The sequence below is a fragment of the Elaeis guineensis genome, chromosome 10, assembly GCF_000442705.2.
Source record: "Elaeis guineensis isolate ETL-2024a chromosome 10, EG11, whole genome shotgun sequence".
NCBI classification, from domain to species: Eukaryota; Viridiplantae; Streptophyta; class Magnoliopsida; order Arecales; family Arecaceae; genus Elaeis; species Elaeis guineensis.
The window spans coordinates 20,487,517-20,502,565 of record NC_026002.2 but is presented as its reverse complement, the minus strand read 5'-3'; the positions used below and the strand labels follow the sequence as shown (position 1 = coordinate 20,502,565).

The window sequence follows — 15,049 nt, the reverse complement described above, 5'->3', positions numbered from 1 at the left end:
AATATCCATAAAATCATACTTTTCTTGATAATACATGATTCACATAATATCATATGCTTGATCCTTAATTTAAAAAAATATAGAATCATCGATATCAAATATTTCTTTTATATTTTATAAAGTCTTAAGCATTAAAAGCATCCGATAATTCGAAAACAAGTAAGGGGTGTCCGATTATTTACCTCTTCCGTCCTAACCCTTCAAACTTCATTAGATAAATTTATCGAACCTATTTAACATATTAAAAATATAATTAATTTTTATTTAATAAATTCAATCATAAGAGAAAGGAGACTGTAGATTGGATGGTTAATTTGACTGGCTATTTGTCATCGAGATAATTCAGGGCCTCCTAGTCGAGGGTTAGATCTAAGCGATTTGAATCAAAAAATTATCGAGCACCGCTTGGATCAAGACTAAGATCAATCAACAGGATTCATCAATAATAGATTTTAAAGATACTTGATATGGTCGGTGTGGGATTGATAGACTCACGGATATCAAAGCTATTTCGGATCCCTTTAAAAAGATCATCTCAAGTTCATACTGGGGTTCATGTATCTGACAGAGAGATAAAGAGAGAGGATAGAGAGAGAAAAATACTAGAGAGAAATGGAGAGGGAACTCTTCTCTTTCTCTCTTCTTCTCTTCTCTTCTTCTTCTTCTCTTCTTCCTTTCTTGACCAAATAGGAGATGGTAGTCTATGGTCCGTGGTCTATGATCCATGATCCAATGAGGTGCGGTGACATAGTTGGTGGTCTAGCAATGGTGATTGGTGATCATGGAGCAGGAGATAGCTGGCAGCAAGTGGCCAAATGGTGGGAAATAAGGAAAAATACTCAAAAAGTAGGGGATCCACCTCTTTTTTCATGATTCTTTGATCACTAGCCGATCATCGGGGTGGAAGATAGGGAGCTTGGTAACCCAATCAAGGCTCCGATATCAAGGAGCAAAGGCATTGGTAGCCAAAAAAAGAAGAAGAAGACTTGGCCAAAATAGGAGATTTCGTTTTCATGATTTTTCGACAAAGCTGATGGCCAACGATAGCGCACAATGCCATTGAAAGAAGGGAGAGAGAAAAAGAGAGGAGGTAGGATCGAAGCTTACCTTGGGGTCTGATGGCATCTTCATCCTCAATCCCAATAGGCACAAAAATGGGAGGCAGCGGCTTCAAAAAGAAAAAAAAATGGAGAGGGGCGCAATGATCACCGATGGAGTGGCTTGAGAGGGGGAAAGAGGGCTATATATAGAGAGCCCTAGGGTCCTCTTTTTCCCAGGACTCTACTTTTCTCTAGAATCTATCAAAAAAGGAGAAGAAGACTCCTATCAAAAGTCTTCTTCCAATTTTTTTTGTTTTTTTTTGTTGCTTTATGATTCGTACGGTAGATCGGGTTATTATATTCTATCTTTCCTAAAAGAATTTCATCCTCGAAACTTGACATACCTTCATTTTCTAACAAGTGAAGATGCTTGGTTTTCAAATCATCTTCACCATACTTTCGCTATGGAACTTTGATCTAAGACATGCTTCTATGTCTCATATTCTGAACTATTTCCTATTAACTAGCTTTATCTTTTGAATGATGCAATTATATATATATATATATATATATATATATATATATATATATATATATATATATATATATATATATATATAGGTTCATCTCACTGATAGGTTCTCTTTTAGAAACCTCTGTGTCCACCCTGTAGAATATGACCACCCTGTCCATTAGAAGAGTCTAGGGTCCACTCAGACCACCATAGTGTCTAAATTAGCCTAACTAGAGTTTAGGTTAGAAGACCTCTAGGTTAGCCATAGTGTCAGCCATAGATAACCTAGTTAGCCATAGTGTTAGCCATAGATAACCTATAGGAAAACTTTAGGTCTAGCATAGTGTATAGTATCTTAGAAGAGTCATATAGTGTCTAGAGTTTAGAATAGTGTTTAGAGTTTAGAGTTTAAGTCTAGATTATATTAGAAGAGTCGTAGTAGAATAGACTCAGTATAAATAGTCTAGCATAGATAGTATTAGCATAGATAAATAGTATTAGCATAGATAGCTAGTTAGTCTAGTATAGATAGTTTGATTTCACTGAACTGTGTGCTATAAAGGTATCTTAAGAGACTTATAATTATGAAGACTTACATACCTGAGCTATAGTCTTTAATAATATAAATTTATAGTTCATAGTTAATCTGTAATCTGTTTATAGATTCTTAGCGGGCCTTACTCTCTGTCATCTTAGAGTAAGTAAGTTTCTACTAATAGGTTTCTATACATAAACCTTAGATTTATATATGTATGTATGTATATAAGTTCGACATAAATAATTTTATAATAGAAATGGCTCATCCAGTTTCTAAAATATATCATTCAAAGATATAGCAAACTATGAAAGAATGGCTTTACCAAATAAAACTATGAGGTATAATCAATAATCACACAGGCATCTTCTTGAGTTGATTGGAATTGTACCTATTGCTATATTATTGCTCGTCGTAGTATTTGTAGAGTCAAGCTAGATATTCGTGCATTCTCTCTTCATCTCTATTCAACTAAGCCAATGGCTTTGGAGTCATTTGTTTTCTTACTAAGACATATTCCTGCCATGTCCCCACTTGCCACATTGATAACACACTCCAAGTTTCTTAAGACAAGATCCATCATGATTTTTATCGTAATATCCACAAGTCTCTGCTCCCTTCTTCTTCTTAGAGTTATTTTTTTAAGTTTTCATGTTGATCACTCCGAGTTCCTATTGGTCTAGACCTCTTTCTATCCTTCCTTTCTTGTTCCGATGTTTTAATATCTATAACTTTCAAAGCTCATTCCAATACATCCTTATAGTTATTAAAAAGGTGAGATGACAAATGAGACTGAATTTTATATCTTAGATCATGGTCTAATCTATTTGCTTTGCATCTTTTAGACTCTATGAGTTGGAGGCAAAAATGATCTAACTCGTTGAATTTGTTTGCATACTCTAGTACCATTATATCATCTTTCTGTCTCAAAGTCAAGAATTCATTTTCCTTTACTAATCTTATTGATTCAAAAAAATATTAATCATAGAATATTTTCTTGAACTCCTCCCATGTCAACTGGTTATTAGCATGACCATATGCAGCTTTTATTATAGTCCATCAAAATTTAGCATTTTCTTTTAGTATTGGCTACCCCAACTTTCATATCCTCAGGATATTGTAGTGCATCAAATATCTTTTTCATTTTCTGAATTCGGATCTCGACAACCAAAGGGTCAAATCCGCTCTCAAACAATAATGGGTTAAGCCTTCTAAACATCTCATAATATGACTCTAAAGATGATATAGGTCGAGGAACGGCTTGTGTCTGCTGTTGTCATTGAATAAGCTGAGCCACCACTTCACAAACTCCAGCAATGTCTGTCTAAGTGGTTAATATATTAAGAGTTTGCTCAACTGATTGGTTGGCATCTCTTCTTGTAGTCCTTATTGCTCCTCTCCTCCTAGTGGCAAAATTCATCAAGATATTATCTTCTCTAGTGTTGATCATCGCCTATCAAAAATACTAGTATTAATCAGCTTTCTTAAATGAGCAATGGAAACTCCACTAAAACTTATTTATTCTTATTCAATTAAACGTGACCTAGCTAAACGAGATCTAATAATCCATTGCTAGACTTTAAGCTCTATCCATAATCAAACTTATCGCTCTAATACCATAAAATGTCACACTCTAAATCGGGAACAATGTAATTGTGAGATGATAGATGAACTTGACTTCATTTTGGGCAGAGTGATTTGAAGGATTGAGTTATTATTGATTTCAGAAAAGCTTGGATATATCGATCAAGGACCAATGATTGGGTGCTACCTATATATTCCTTTGATTAATTCCCCAAAAGATGAACCTAATGCTTTTCCAATCATTACAATAAGATTCTAAACTTATGTAACCCATTTTAACATCTGCCTATGCCTTTGAATAGTTGTTAGCTAAGATCATGCACCTACTCTGAAGAGTAGATCTATCATTAGGTTCTCAAACACATTCATCACATAGCATGTTATCTCGTTCTCTGATATTATTTGTGTTTATAAAGTGTTTTCCTTTTCCCTTTTTTTCTGAGATGAAAGATCAAATTCAACCAGCTTTGTTTAGACAAACCGGAAAGAAACTAAAGGAGGCAAAGTAGATCAAACTATATTCTAACAGAAGTCATTAGCAAATTCTAAAGAGATGACAAAATTACTTTTATGCAACAGGTAAGCAAAAGTTGGGTATAAAGTATCAACTTGGATGGCATGGTAGTTAGGTGCATCATGGGCGTAATTATTCTCAAGTAGACTAACATGTAAGGCCAGTATAGTTTCATTTTCACCATAGCCTCCCTTATCATTTGCAAAAGGGATTCCACTTACATTAATTAAGGAAGGAAATTTTTTCTTAATTAGATGAGCTTGCATCTGTCTTCTTAATTTCCATACTTTCGTTCTAAGTTCTTCATCTCCATCTCTGCCACAGCTGGCAGTGTATCATCCTCGCTCAATGTAACTCTTATGGAGAAGCAAATAATTGTATGATTATAACTCCTACCACTTGGGCAACATATGTTGTTCTTCGGCACATCTCTCTAGATCTTGTTAGCCTAGATATGTGATAACAGGCTTAAAATATAGGATGACCTAATTACGTAACATAGTTTTGTTTCCACCCACCAATAACCATGATAAGGCAGATACATGGTACCCTTAAAAGGCATCAAAGGCATCCTTGACCCTACTTGATGGATGGGAGGTCCAAAAGCAGCAGCTGACAGGTCGGGCAAAGTGGGTGCAAATGGATTGATGATTATTATAATTATTGAAGAAGGCAAGAGCAAAAAGATTGTGACAGGACAAGTACTATATTAGTGGCAACAATAGCTTGCTCGCTGAGCTGCATGTGCTTGCTAGATGCTTGAAGCAGGAAACGCTAACCTTGGAAGGTCATCTCAAAGCCCACTGACAACCAAAGGAAAGAGGTGCTGCCATGGTGATAAGGTGCGGTGACGATGATTGTGATGATAGTGACAGCAGTGGCAAGGTGGACGAATGTGTCGTGCTCTCAATCTGAAATTATGAATCAGAGATCATGACAATCACCGCATATTTATGAAGAATTTTCTCCATAAATATAGAGGCATCTCATAACAATATCATAAAGCAATAGCGAAACAAAATTTAAATAATTAACATTCAATTTTATTTCAAATAACTAAATTAAATATCTTATAGAATAATATTTCATATTCTTACATCAACTTCAAAAAATTCTAATCTAAAATAAAGATATCAAATTCTACTTCTAATTTGCTCTCCTAAATCAAATCCCAGAGTCAAGCTAGTCTTCTGAATCTATAAAATAGTAAATTATAAAATAATGAGCAAGACAGTCTAGCAAGCAATATATACTTTAGCTAGATAAATCAAAAAATAATAATATATTGAAAATAATCGTGCAAGATACATCAATTCAAAACATACAACGCTAATCAAAATAAGATTCATATAAATTTATTTTCATTTATATAAATCGATTTCTTTCAAAATACCATGTTCATGTCGACAACCATGAACTATATTAAAGTACCAGCGCATAATCCCCACTAGCAGGATATCAAATTACTAGCATTTAACTATTCTACTGGCAAACTATCAAATAACCAGTGTAGAATTCTCACTGCAAGATATCAAAGTACCAGTATTTAATCGTCCTACTGGCAATCAGTATTTAATCACTCCATTTCTGAGATATCAAAGTACCAATGTTTAACCCCTACTAGCACGATTCAATACAATTGGCTCCATAGACATTGAATCTGATGATATCTAGATCCGATCAAGATGGGTACTAGTATGCTATCTAGCAACCGTGGATTAGAACCCTTCACTAACTATGATCAAAATTATCGAAAGAAAGCTCTTTACTTGATCAATTTTAGAGAGATAAATTTTATAGAGAGAGAAATAATTCTAGAGAAAAGTAAAGAGAGAAATAATTTCAGAAAGAGAAAGAGATAGGGAAGAGAAAAGAGAGAGAGAAACTCTTTCTCTTTCCTTTTTCTTTTTTTTTCTTTTCTTTTCTTTCTTTCCTTTCTTTCTTCTTCCCTTTTTTTTTTCTTCTTTCTCTTTCTTCCTTTGGTTTCATGATAAAATAGAGGATTCTTCCTCCCTCTTAATCTTAGAACAGTGGATCACTGTTGGCATGGCTCTAGCCAAAAGTGGCTAGGACAATAATGATGCAGTTGATTGACCCCAGACCAACAGTTAGGAATCAACACCTTCTAATACTGAAAAATCAAAACAAAGGGGCGAAACAACCAAACCAAAGAGGGGAGGTGTTTTTAGACTAATTTCAAGTGATTCCTAATAGAATCCGACCAACGGTGGCTTGTTAGAGATAGGAGAAGATCTAGAAAGAAAGATAAATAGAAAATAGGAGTCCAATACCTCATCTCCGATGAGGATTCAAGGTGTACACAAGAAGGGTGTTCAAAGAAGATGAAGGCTTCTCCAGTAAGAGTGGCCATAATTGGTTGATGGATTAGAAGGGAGAGCTCAACCCCTTTAAATAGGGGGGAGGGGGGAGGAGTTCGACTCCTCTTTGGCACCGATTTCCGTCAGAAAAATTGAGAAGAAGAAAACTTCCATCAGAAGTCTTCTTCACCAGCTTTTTTTTTCTTTTTTAATGCTTTAAGATTAGTGCTGTTGGGTGGGGTATCACAAGATGGAGCACCATTGATATAGAGGAAATGATGACAATGGTACTCATGGTATGGTAGAGATGGTAATGGAGTGATAGTGGCCATGGTGGTGATGATGGTGGAGATATTAGCGATGTAGTAGAGGCGGGAAGTGGCAGCAGCACCAACGCTATAGCGGCAATAGTGATGATGGAGATGCTATTAATGATGATAAAAATATAAGTTTTTTATTTCTCAAATTCTTACTCTTTTGGAATAATAAAAATAAACTTCCAATATAAATAAAAATAATAGTACCATGTATTTTTTTATCTCAGTTTATATTTTTTGTTTACTAAAATGAAAAACAGAAAATAAAAATGATGCCAAACAGAAACAGTTACCCTTTTTTAAAAATAATTATAATGGAATGTCATTCATAAAAAGAATATAAAAAACTGAGCTTTGAGAACATGAGCAACTTAGACAGGGCTCTGCAAAATGAAAGTCAACACCAGCATTCTAGTTACACTGCACTTACCCTTAGTGAAGGGAAAAAATAGACATAAGCAATAAACCTTATCTTATTTGTTTGTGGTTAGGTTCATAGGTCCACTGTCACCAGTGAATTTTAACTATCCTTCAACATTGTATTGATCTTCAAATTGGTTCTCACTCAACCTATCCTAATTTTCTCTCATTACTCTCAACACTTCAACCTCTGGAATCAGGGGCCACATGAAACTGAAATTGCTATCTTTTTTGTCTGGATGCATGGCACACCTAGGGTGAAACTTTATAACCACGAATCAAGAAGAGATCAAAAACTGTTCTGCATCGATGCCTTTTTGGTGGTAGATCCAGAGCAACTAGTGATGGCATGGACCATACACTTAATGACTCGCATACCCTATAAATTATTGTCATTAACTACTAAAAGCAGCTAATATGTAGCTCTGTTTATGATGATATTTATCCGGATAAATGCATTCACTGCTTTGTTATTCGCAGATTTACTGACCCAAAGGAATTTCAAGAAAGTTGTTGAAGAAAATTTGCATCAAAGTAGCGATGCTCTACTTAAGCAAAAAAAAGAATTTAATGAAGATTATACATAGTTACATCAAGTCAGAAATGCTTACAGAGGCATAAACACCTTCTCTAGGTATTTTGAAGCGTCTTGTATTAAAACAAGATTTTTCACATGGTGGATGACTTCAGAAGTCGGGCCTTTAGAGAAATTTTGCGAGCTGCCCATCTCAATCAGGCAGTGCTGCATATTTGTCAACCGTAGCCTGTAGGACTAGAAAATTCAGGACCTTTTTTACTTGATTAAAATGCTGAACAGTACCTGAACATTTCGGCATTCACTCCTTGTTTAATTCCATTTTCAGTGATAAAGTTGAACAATCCATTTTCCTTGGCATGCGATGAATTTTTTTACTCATCTTCACCAAAGAAGACTGCTAAAATGGTTCCTTCACTTCCTGACAGCATGAAAGCAGATCAGTTAATTGTGTCATTGTAAAAAATTCGACCAAGATATATCGACTAAGTTGTCATGTGAACTAAGGCATTGAACTATTGAAGATAGTAAGTATATTCATTTTGAGAAAATACGGCCTGACGATAAAGTGCAGACCTGATTAGGATTCTGAATCTGTGAGTTGTCGGTGTTTGATCTTGGTGACGTTTCCACGTTTTGGTGCTGTTGATCCTCAGAAATTGAAGCAGGAGCTGCGTCTGAACCTGGAATGGCACAAGTCATTGGTGCTGTAATCTCAGGCACTGAGTTTGCCTTAACAGAAATCCCTGATGACGATGGCCGGGGCATCGATAAAGGGAAGCCATGCGCTGGGACTCCAAACATCTGATGATTGACAGATCCAGGCAGCCATGCAAGCCCAGAGGCCCTGGAATTGAAGGGCACGGGAACTGCGGTCCATGAAAGGCCGGCACATGGATCATTGAGCAACTGGGGGAGCCATTCATGTCATACATTCCCATCCCATAGCCAAGTCCCATACCCATGCCCATCCCTACGCCTGTTGGCAAGAAACGAGCCATGGCTGGCACATGCATATGCTGCATACCTGGAGGTAGCAACATTGGAGGCATGCATAAACCACTATTCATGGACATGATCTATATTGAAAGAAGAAAAGATAATTTTCAGCAATTGGATCACAACGAGAAAAACCCTAAGAAGTAGAACTCTCTTGACCAAAAAGCATTCACCTGAACTTGCATCTGAAGCATCTTAAGATACTCGATGGCCTCTTCAAGCATCGAAGCTTTGTCCGCCTTCAAAATTGTGTGATTCCAAATGAGGCAGGCAAATTCTTTCATGTCAGCTACTTTATTGATAAAATTGTTCATTAGTAGCTAAATGAAAAAAAATGTATCACCTTGTTGCAGTTGGGTATAAGCTCTTGTAGTGCACGCATTTTCTCGTTAATCCTATCTCTTCGCCTCTGTCAATATGAAACAGAAATTATATACACTGCATCTGAGTTATCAGTTAAAATCAAAAGAAAACGATTAGAAGCTGAGAACACAAGTTCTCATGTGTGCTCACTCTTTCTGATAAATTATGTACTTCTGCAGCGCGACTTCTCTTTGTGCTGGTCCCTCGTCCTGGTGCAGGTTTTTTCAACCCCACCGACACATCTTCAAAATCCTATATGTAAACAATCAGCACGGAATTAATCAAAAGAAGCTCATATGCGAAGAATTTCATAGGATTCTCTTATATCCAACTTACATCACTTTGGTACCCTGATTCTTCTCCTTCGCGACTTTTCCTCTTTTCTTGTTGTTTAGGATCATTGGATGCTGCTCCTGCACCATTAGCTGAACACACGGAAGAAGAAGCAACAACTGCTTCAGGAGCCTTTTCAGTTTCCTGCCTTCTTAAGGCCACACTTGCCATGATACTCGAGCTCGCGAGCTGATCGGGGAGTCTACTACAATTATTAGTAAGGATATTTGGGATATTCTTCCTTGAAGCATCTTGTTGACAGATAGCCTGCGAATGCTCGGCAGAGATCACCTCTTGGGGAGTCTTGGCAGAGGACTGCAACTCCATCTTGTGAGGACCTGAAGTTGATCTGCCTCGAACCCCAGCAGCACCCTGAAAACAGCTGGTCGATTCCATCAATGTCGACTCCACAGGATTGCTATTCGAAGGAGCGGACAGCTTCTCATTGCTCCTCGGTCTGTCAACACCATGGAGATTGGCCTTTGCCAGCATAGCAGGTCTTGAAAAATGGGAGAAATTCAGCATGCCACTACCATTCAGCTGCAGTGGCTTGGGACCTGCAGGATTTTTGCTCTGCAAAAGGGTTCTAGCACCATCACCGATCCCTTTATCCATCCCTCCTGATTTGGAACTTGGAGCTGAACTCTGGGAATGCTGTAACATTTGAAACAATTGGCTGGTCCTCACTCTACTAGGCTCTGAACTTTTACTCTCTGTAAGTGCTTTTGGAGCATGTTGGCCCAAGCCACTGCTTCTGTCGGCAGGCATGGGTTTGCTGGAGGCAGAATGAGCATTCAGATTGGCCCCCATGAATTCATTCAAGAACTCCAAGCAGTAATCGTTCTGAAGAGTATCATCCGGGAGAGGTTCCTCAGTTGGGTAATTGATCCATGGGACCATATCATCATCTTGAGCATTGACACCAACGTCGGCAGAAGGCCTCGACGGCGAGAAGTCATTAATCATTGGGTCCATTGCATAATACCTTGAAGTCTTTGGAACATCGACATCTCTGTGATCCTTCTCTTCAACTCCAGAAGCATGGGAAGAAAAACTAGTAGGGAAGGAGCTCTTCTTAGGCCTACTGGAATGACCCTGCATCACAACCTGGCCGTTCTCCCACAGTAGCTCGGCAAAGTCGGGATCAGGCCTTGATTCAAAAAGCATGAACATAATTTTTCAGAACATGTATCAATCAATGAAACTAAAACTAGGCCATTATATGAAGAATTATATGATATTCCAAAAGCGAACAGAAAGAATAAAAACAGATATGATCCAACAAAAACTGCAATTGAATCTGAGAACAAGAAAAGCCAACTTACATGGAGAATAGATCGGATGAGCAATTGTTCACTCTTGATGGCGTGGCTTCCGGCTTATCCTTTGTCATCGGCCGATGGAATTCGGAGAGAGGCATGATTGCTGAGGCTGACGACTTTTTTCTGTTAGACTCCAGAGATAGAATGGGACTCTAACTCTATCAAGAGAGTTGGCCCTTCCATATGCTGGTTTCTAAGGTTCACTCCTTAGGTTACCCAAAGAAGAAGTTTATATTCTCCTCGCCAGTCGTTAGGCCCAAGCTAGTAGCACTGAGAAGCTAAAAATCAGTGAACACCAGTTGAACTTATCAGCACGAACTCGAACCGGAGCAGAAAATTTCCCACCAAGATCAGATCTTTCTCTGCAAAAAGATCCAATCTTTCTCGCTAGAACACCAATCAAACACGCAGTTGGGAGTTTAGATCTCCTACAACCCTGTGAAATCTCCCAAATCCATCAAAATCCCTCCTTTTTTTTTTGTTGGAAATTTCCAATAGGGAATCAAATTCCTCCAGCATAATTCTAAACGACGATCGAATCTTTATCTCTCAGACACCAATAAAGTCAAAAGCTCATCAAGTAGAATAGTTTAAATCCAACTCTTCCACTCCAGGAATCTCCCAATCCCACCACCGAAATCACCAAAAGAAAGACCCAAGGAACAGAGTACCCAGCTCCCCTGCTCCACACTCCGATGCCTTCACTGGATTTTGTCACCGGGAACTCCTCTTTAATTGGAACCAGATGGTCTCCACGCAAGCTCAGTAAAAAGATCCAAAATTTTTCTCAGAGGCCTTGAGCTAATCCTCAGGGATCCAAGAACCAGTAGTCGGGGAAGCGAACTGGAGGACGCTTTGGTTAAAGATCTCAGCTTTCCTTTTTCTCTTAGTAGGAAATGATTGGTTAAGGGAACCATGGCCTAAATTGGTTCCTTGTTATTGAAACTTGCTGGAATAAAAGATGAGGTCCCCGGCCTTTATTCCGGTCATTTGTCAATTATAAACTCGCTAGTAAAAGGAAAAATATCGATAAGTACAGTACTCCACTTTTGTCTGTCTCCAGGCAAAGATTTGAGAGAGAGAGAGAGAGGTGGAGCTCGGTAAAGTGCAGTATTAGTGACCATGGATCCAAAAAATAATAATAATAATAACAGCTGGTTTGTGGTTAAAAAAAAAATAGTTGTACCAGTTGTACCAGGTTATTGCCTATAAATATGGCGTATGGCGGTGCATGGATATATAAATGTGATTGTGGGATAATAAGGGATTGACTTCCATTAAGATGACGCTTATTTTAATCCCCCTTATCTCTCTCAGGGGCCGGATTGTTGCAGGGGAGTTTGTTTGGTTGTGCAGCTGTATATTGTAATTAATAAAGACATCATTGATACAGATCTACCAAAGTGCACGTATTCTGGATGTTTGGCAGCTAATGATAATGATGAATTAAAGGAAGAGGAAAAAAAAAATGCTATTCTATCTCCCTTGTATTGTATTCATGTTATAAAAATATGTACATCAATGAATAGCCTAACAATATGGCTATTAAAAAAATATATCAAAAAAATATCAATTATATTTGGACTGGTAATAAGATAGTAAATATACTTAACAGATGATAATTAAGAAAATAGAAATAATATGTTTATTTTTGTATATGGTATTCATGTTACACCAGTACGTACATCAATATATAGCCTAATAATATGGCTAATAAAAAAATATATCAGAGAAAATATCAATTATATTAGGACTAGTACAATAACAAAATGGTAGATATACTTAATATCTCTTTTCAAACTTAAGATGGTAAAGTAGAACCAGCTTGAATTTGGAAAACAAATCTCAAAAGTATCCAAATAGATGTATTTTGATGAAAATATCGACAATCTAAATAACTGAGATGATTGAAAGGAGCTGAACTATACCACGAACAAGATGTTGGTACACAAAATGATATTCATTTTCGATATACTTTTTGTATGATTATGAAAACCATCATTATAAGTAATTTAGATAGCACTTCAATTGTCATAATAAAAAATAATGGCATCGGACTATTCAACTCCCATATCTTCTAACAACCAATACAATCAAATAAGCTCCTAAGGAGTACTTGCAATGGCATGATACTTAGCCCGAGCATTGGACTTGGTATTAGCTATTTGCTTCTTACCTTGTCGAGATATAAGAGAATCTTCCAAAAAAAACACAATAACTGGTAGTGAAATGTCTATCTATCGGTAGGATCACCTCCCCAATGAACATCCGAGTAGGTACGTAACCTACAAGATATCAATTATATTAGGACTAGTATGGTAACAAAATGGTAGATATGCTTAATATCCCCTTTCAAGTTCAAGATGGTAAAGTAGAATTAGCTTTAATGTGGAAAACAAATCTCAAAAGCATCTAAGTGGTGTGCTTTGATAAAAATATCAACAATCTAATTAACTGAGATGATTGAAAGGAGCCAAACTATACCACGAACAAGATGTTGGTGCACAAAATGATATTCATTTTCGATATACTTTGTATGATTGTGAAAACCATCATTATAAGCAATTTAGATAGCACTTCAATTGTCATAATAAAAAATAATGGCATCGGAGTATTCAACTCCCATATCTTCTAACAACCAATACAATCAAATAAGCTCCTAAGGAGTACTTGCAATGGCATGATACTTAGTCCGAGCATTGGACTTGGTATTAGCTATTTGCTTCTTACCTTGTTAAGAGAATCTTCCAAAAAAAACACAATAGCCGGTAGTGAAATGTCTATCAGTAGGATCACCTACCCAATGAACCTCCAAGTAGGTACATAAGCTACAAGATATGTGTGCATAAAAATGGAGACTGTGAAATAATGTATTATTAATGCAAATGGAGAATGCAGAGCACAGCTGCACAGCTGATAGTGTGCAGAGCTGATAAAAGTCGACCAACCATATGAACAACATGTGCAATGTTGGCACAATCAAATAAATTAAACTCCCAATCAATTTCCAATATAAAGTAACATCATTCAGTAATGTGTCATCAAGATGAGTGAATTTAGCGTTAGACTCAAGAGGAGTTGCAGTAGTTTTATTATTAGTTAAACCAGCTTTGGATATCAAATCATAAGCATACTTAGTTTGGGAAAGACAATATCCATCAGGATCAAAGGAGACCTCAAAACTGAAAACATAATTGAGAGGACCAACATCTATCATTTCTAATGTTGATCAAGAAATTATTTAAGGTTAAATATGGGCATAATCATCACCTATAATCAAATCATCCACATCTAGCAACAAAAGTAAAATCCCTGAAGTTATTCGGCTAATAAAGAGTGTAAAATCATACAAATTAGAAGCTAAGCCAAATTGACTTACAGTAGTACTGAACTTTGCAAACCATGCTTGTGGAGCTTGCTTGAGACCATACAAATCTCTCCAAAGTTAGTAAACCTGGTTAAGAAGATAATCAAGACTAGAAGGAGGCTGCATGTATATCTCTTCCATAGGATCACCATTTAAAAAGATCTTTTTCATGTCCATTCAATATAATCCTCATTTCCATATAGCTGCAACTGCTAGCAAGTCCGAATAGAAGTTAAACAAGCAGCTCTGATGTAAAAGTCTTCGCACAGTAGATGACATATTCTTATGTAAAGCCTTTTTTCACAAGATAGGCTTCATACTGCCCCACTGACCCAAGACTTGCAGTTCGGGTTTGATCCCAGACATGATTAATACTAGCTTCACGATAGGACTGGGGCTCATGTAAGGAAATAAGGTGGAAAAACAATGATTATCACAAAGATGAATAGATAGTTCTCTTACCTAAGTAGAGTGTCAAAGTAATGGAGGATAGGATGACTCAGCGGATGAGAAAGGATCGTTGTTAGGATCATCTGTTTGAGCTAACACCTCAAGAGAAGCCAAATGAGTGACATAAATGAGCTCATTAGAAGAACCATCAACAGAATCTTCTGAAAACAACTCAATAGAAAGATTAATAAAAAACTGAAGATGAGATGTAGTACGAGTGTGAAATTATGATATGGTAGAGAACATTTTATGTTCCTAGAAAGAATATGGTGAAAGATATGAAGCGTATTTAAAATGAGATCCTAACATCTATAACTTTGTGTTCAATTCTATACTAAAGGAAACAACACAACCATGCACAAGGTTCTAGTTCAATACATTTATGGGGTTGAAGAAAAACAAAACATTCACGACCAAACACTAAGGATACTATAGTCA

At 36.9% G+C, this 15,049-nt stretch overlaps 1 protein-coding gene across 1 annotated transcript; it reads right to left on the bottom strand.

Annotated features, from left to right (window-relative positions):
* Nucleotides 1–7,808: 7,808 nt before the first annotated feature.
* On the bottom strand, nucleotides 7,809–11,781 carry LOC105059744 (transcription factor PHYTOCHROME INTERACTING FACTOR-LIKE 15). Its single transcript, XM_010943163.4, is given in 8 exon segments — nucleotides 7,809–8,198; nucleotides 8,354–8,604; nucleotides 8,607–8,856; nucleotides 8,950–9,015; nucleotides 9,120–9,185; nucleotides 9,290–9,391; nucleotides 9,476–10,622; nucleotides 10,798–11,781. Coding segments are annotated over 8 exon segments (1,998 nt in total). The 5' UTR covers nucleotides 10,893–11,781; the 3' UTR covers nucleotides 7,809–8,177.
* Nucleotides 11,782–15,049: the final 3,268 nt, after the last annotated feature.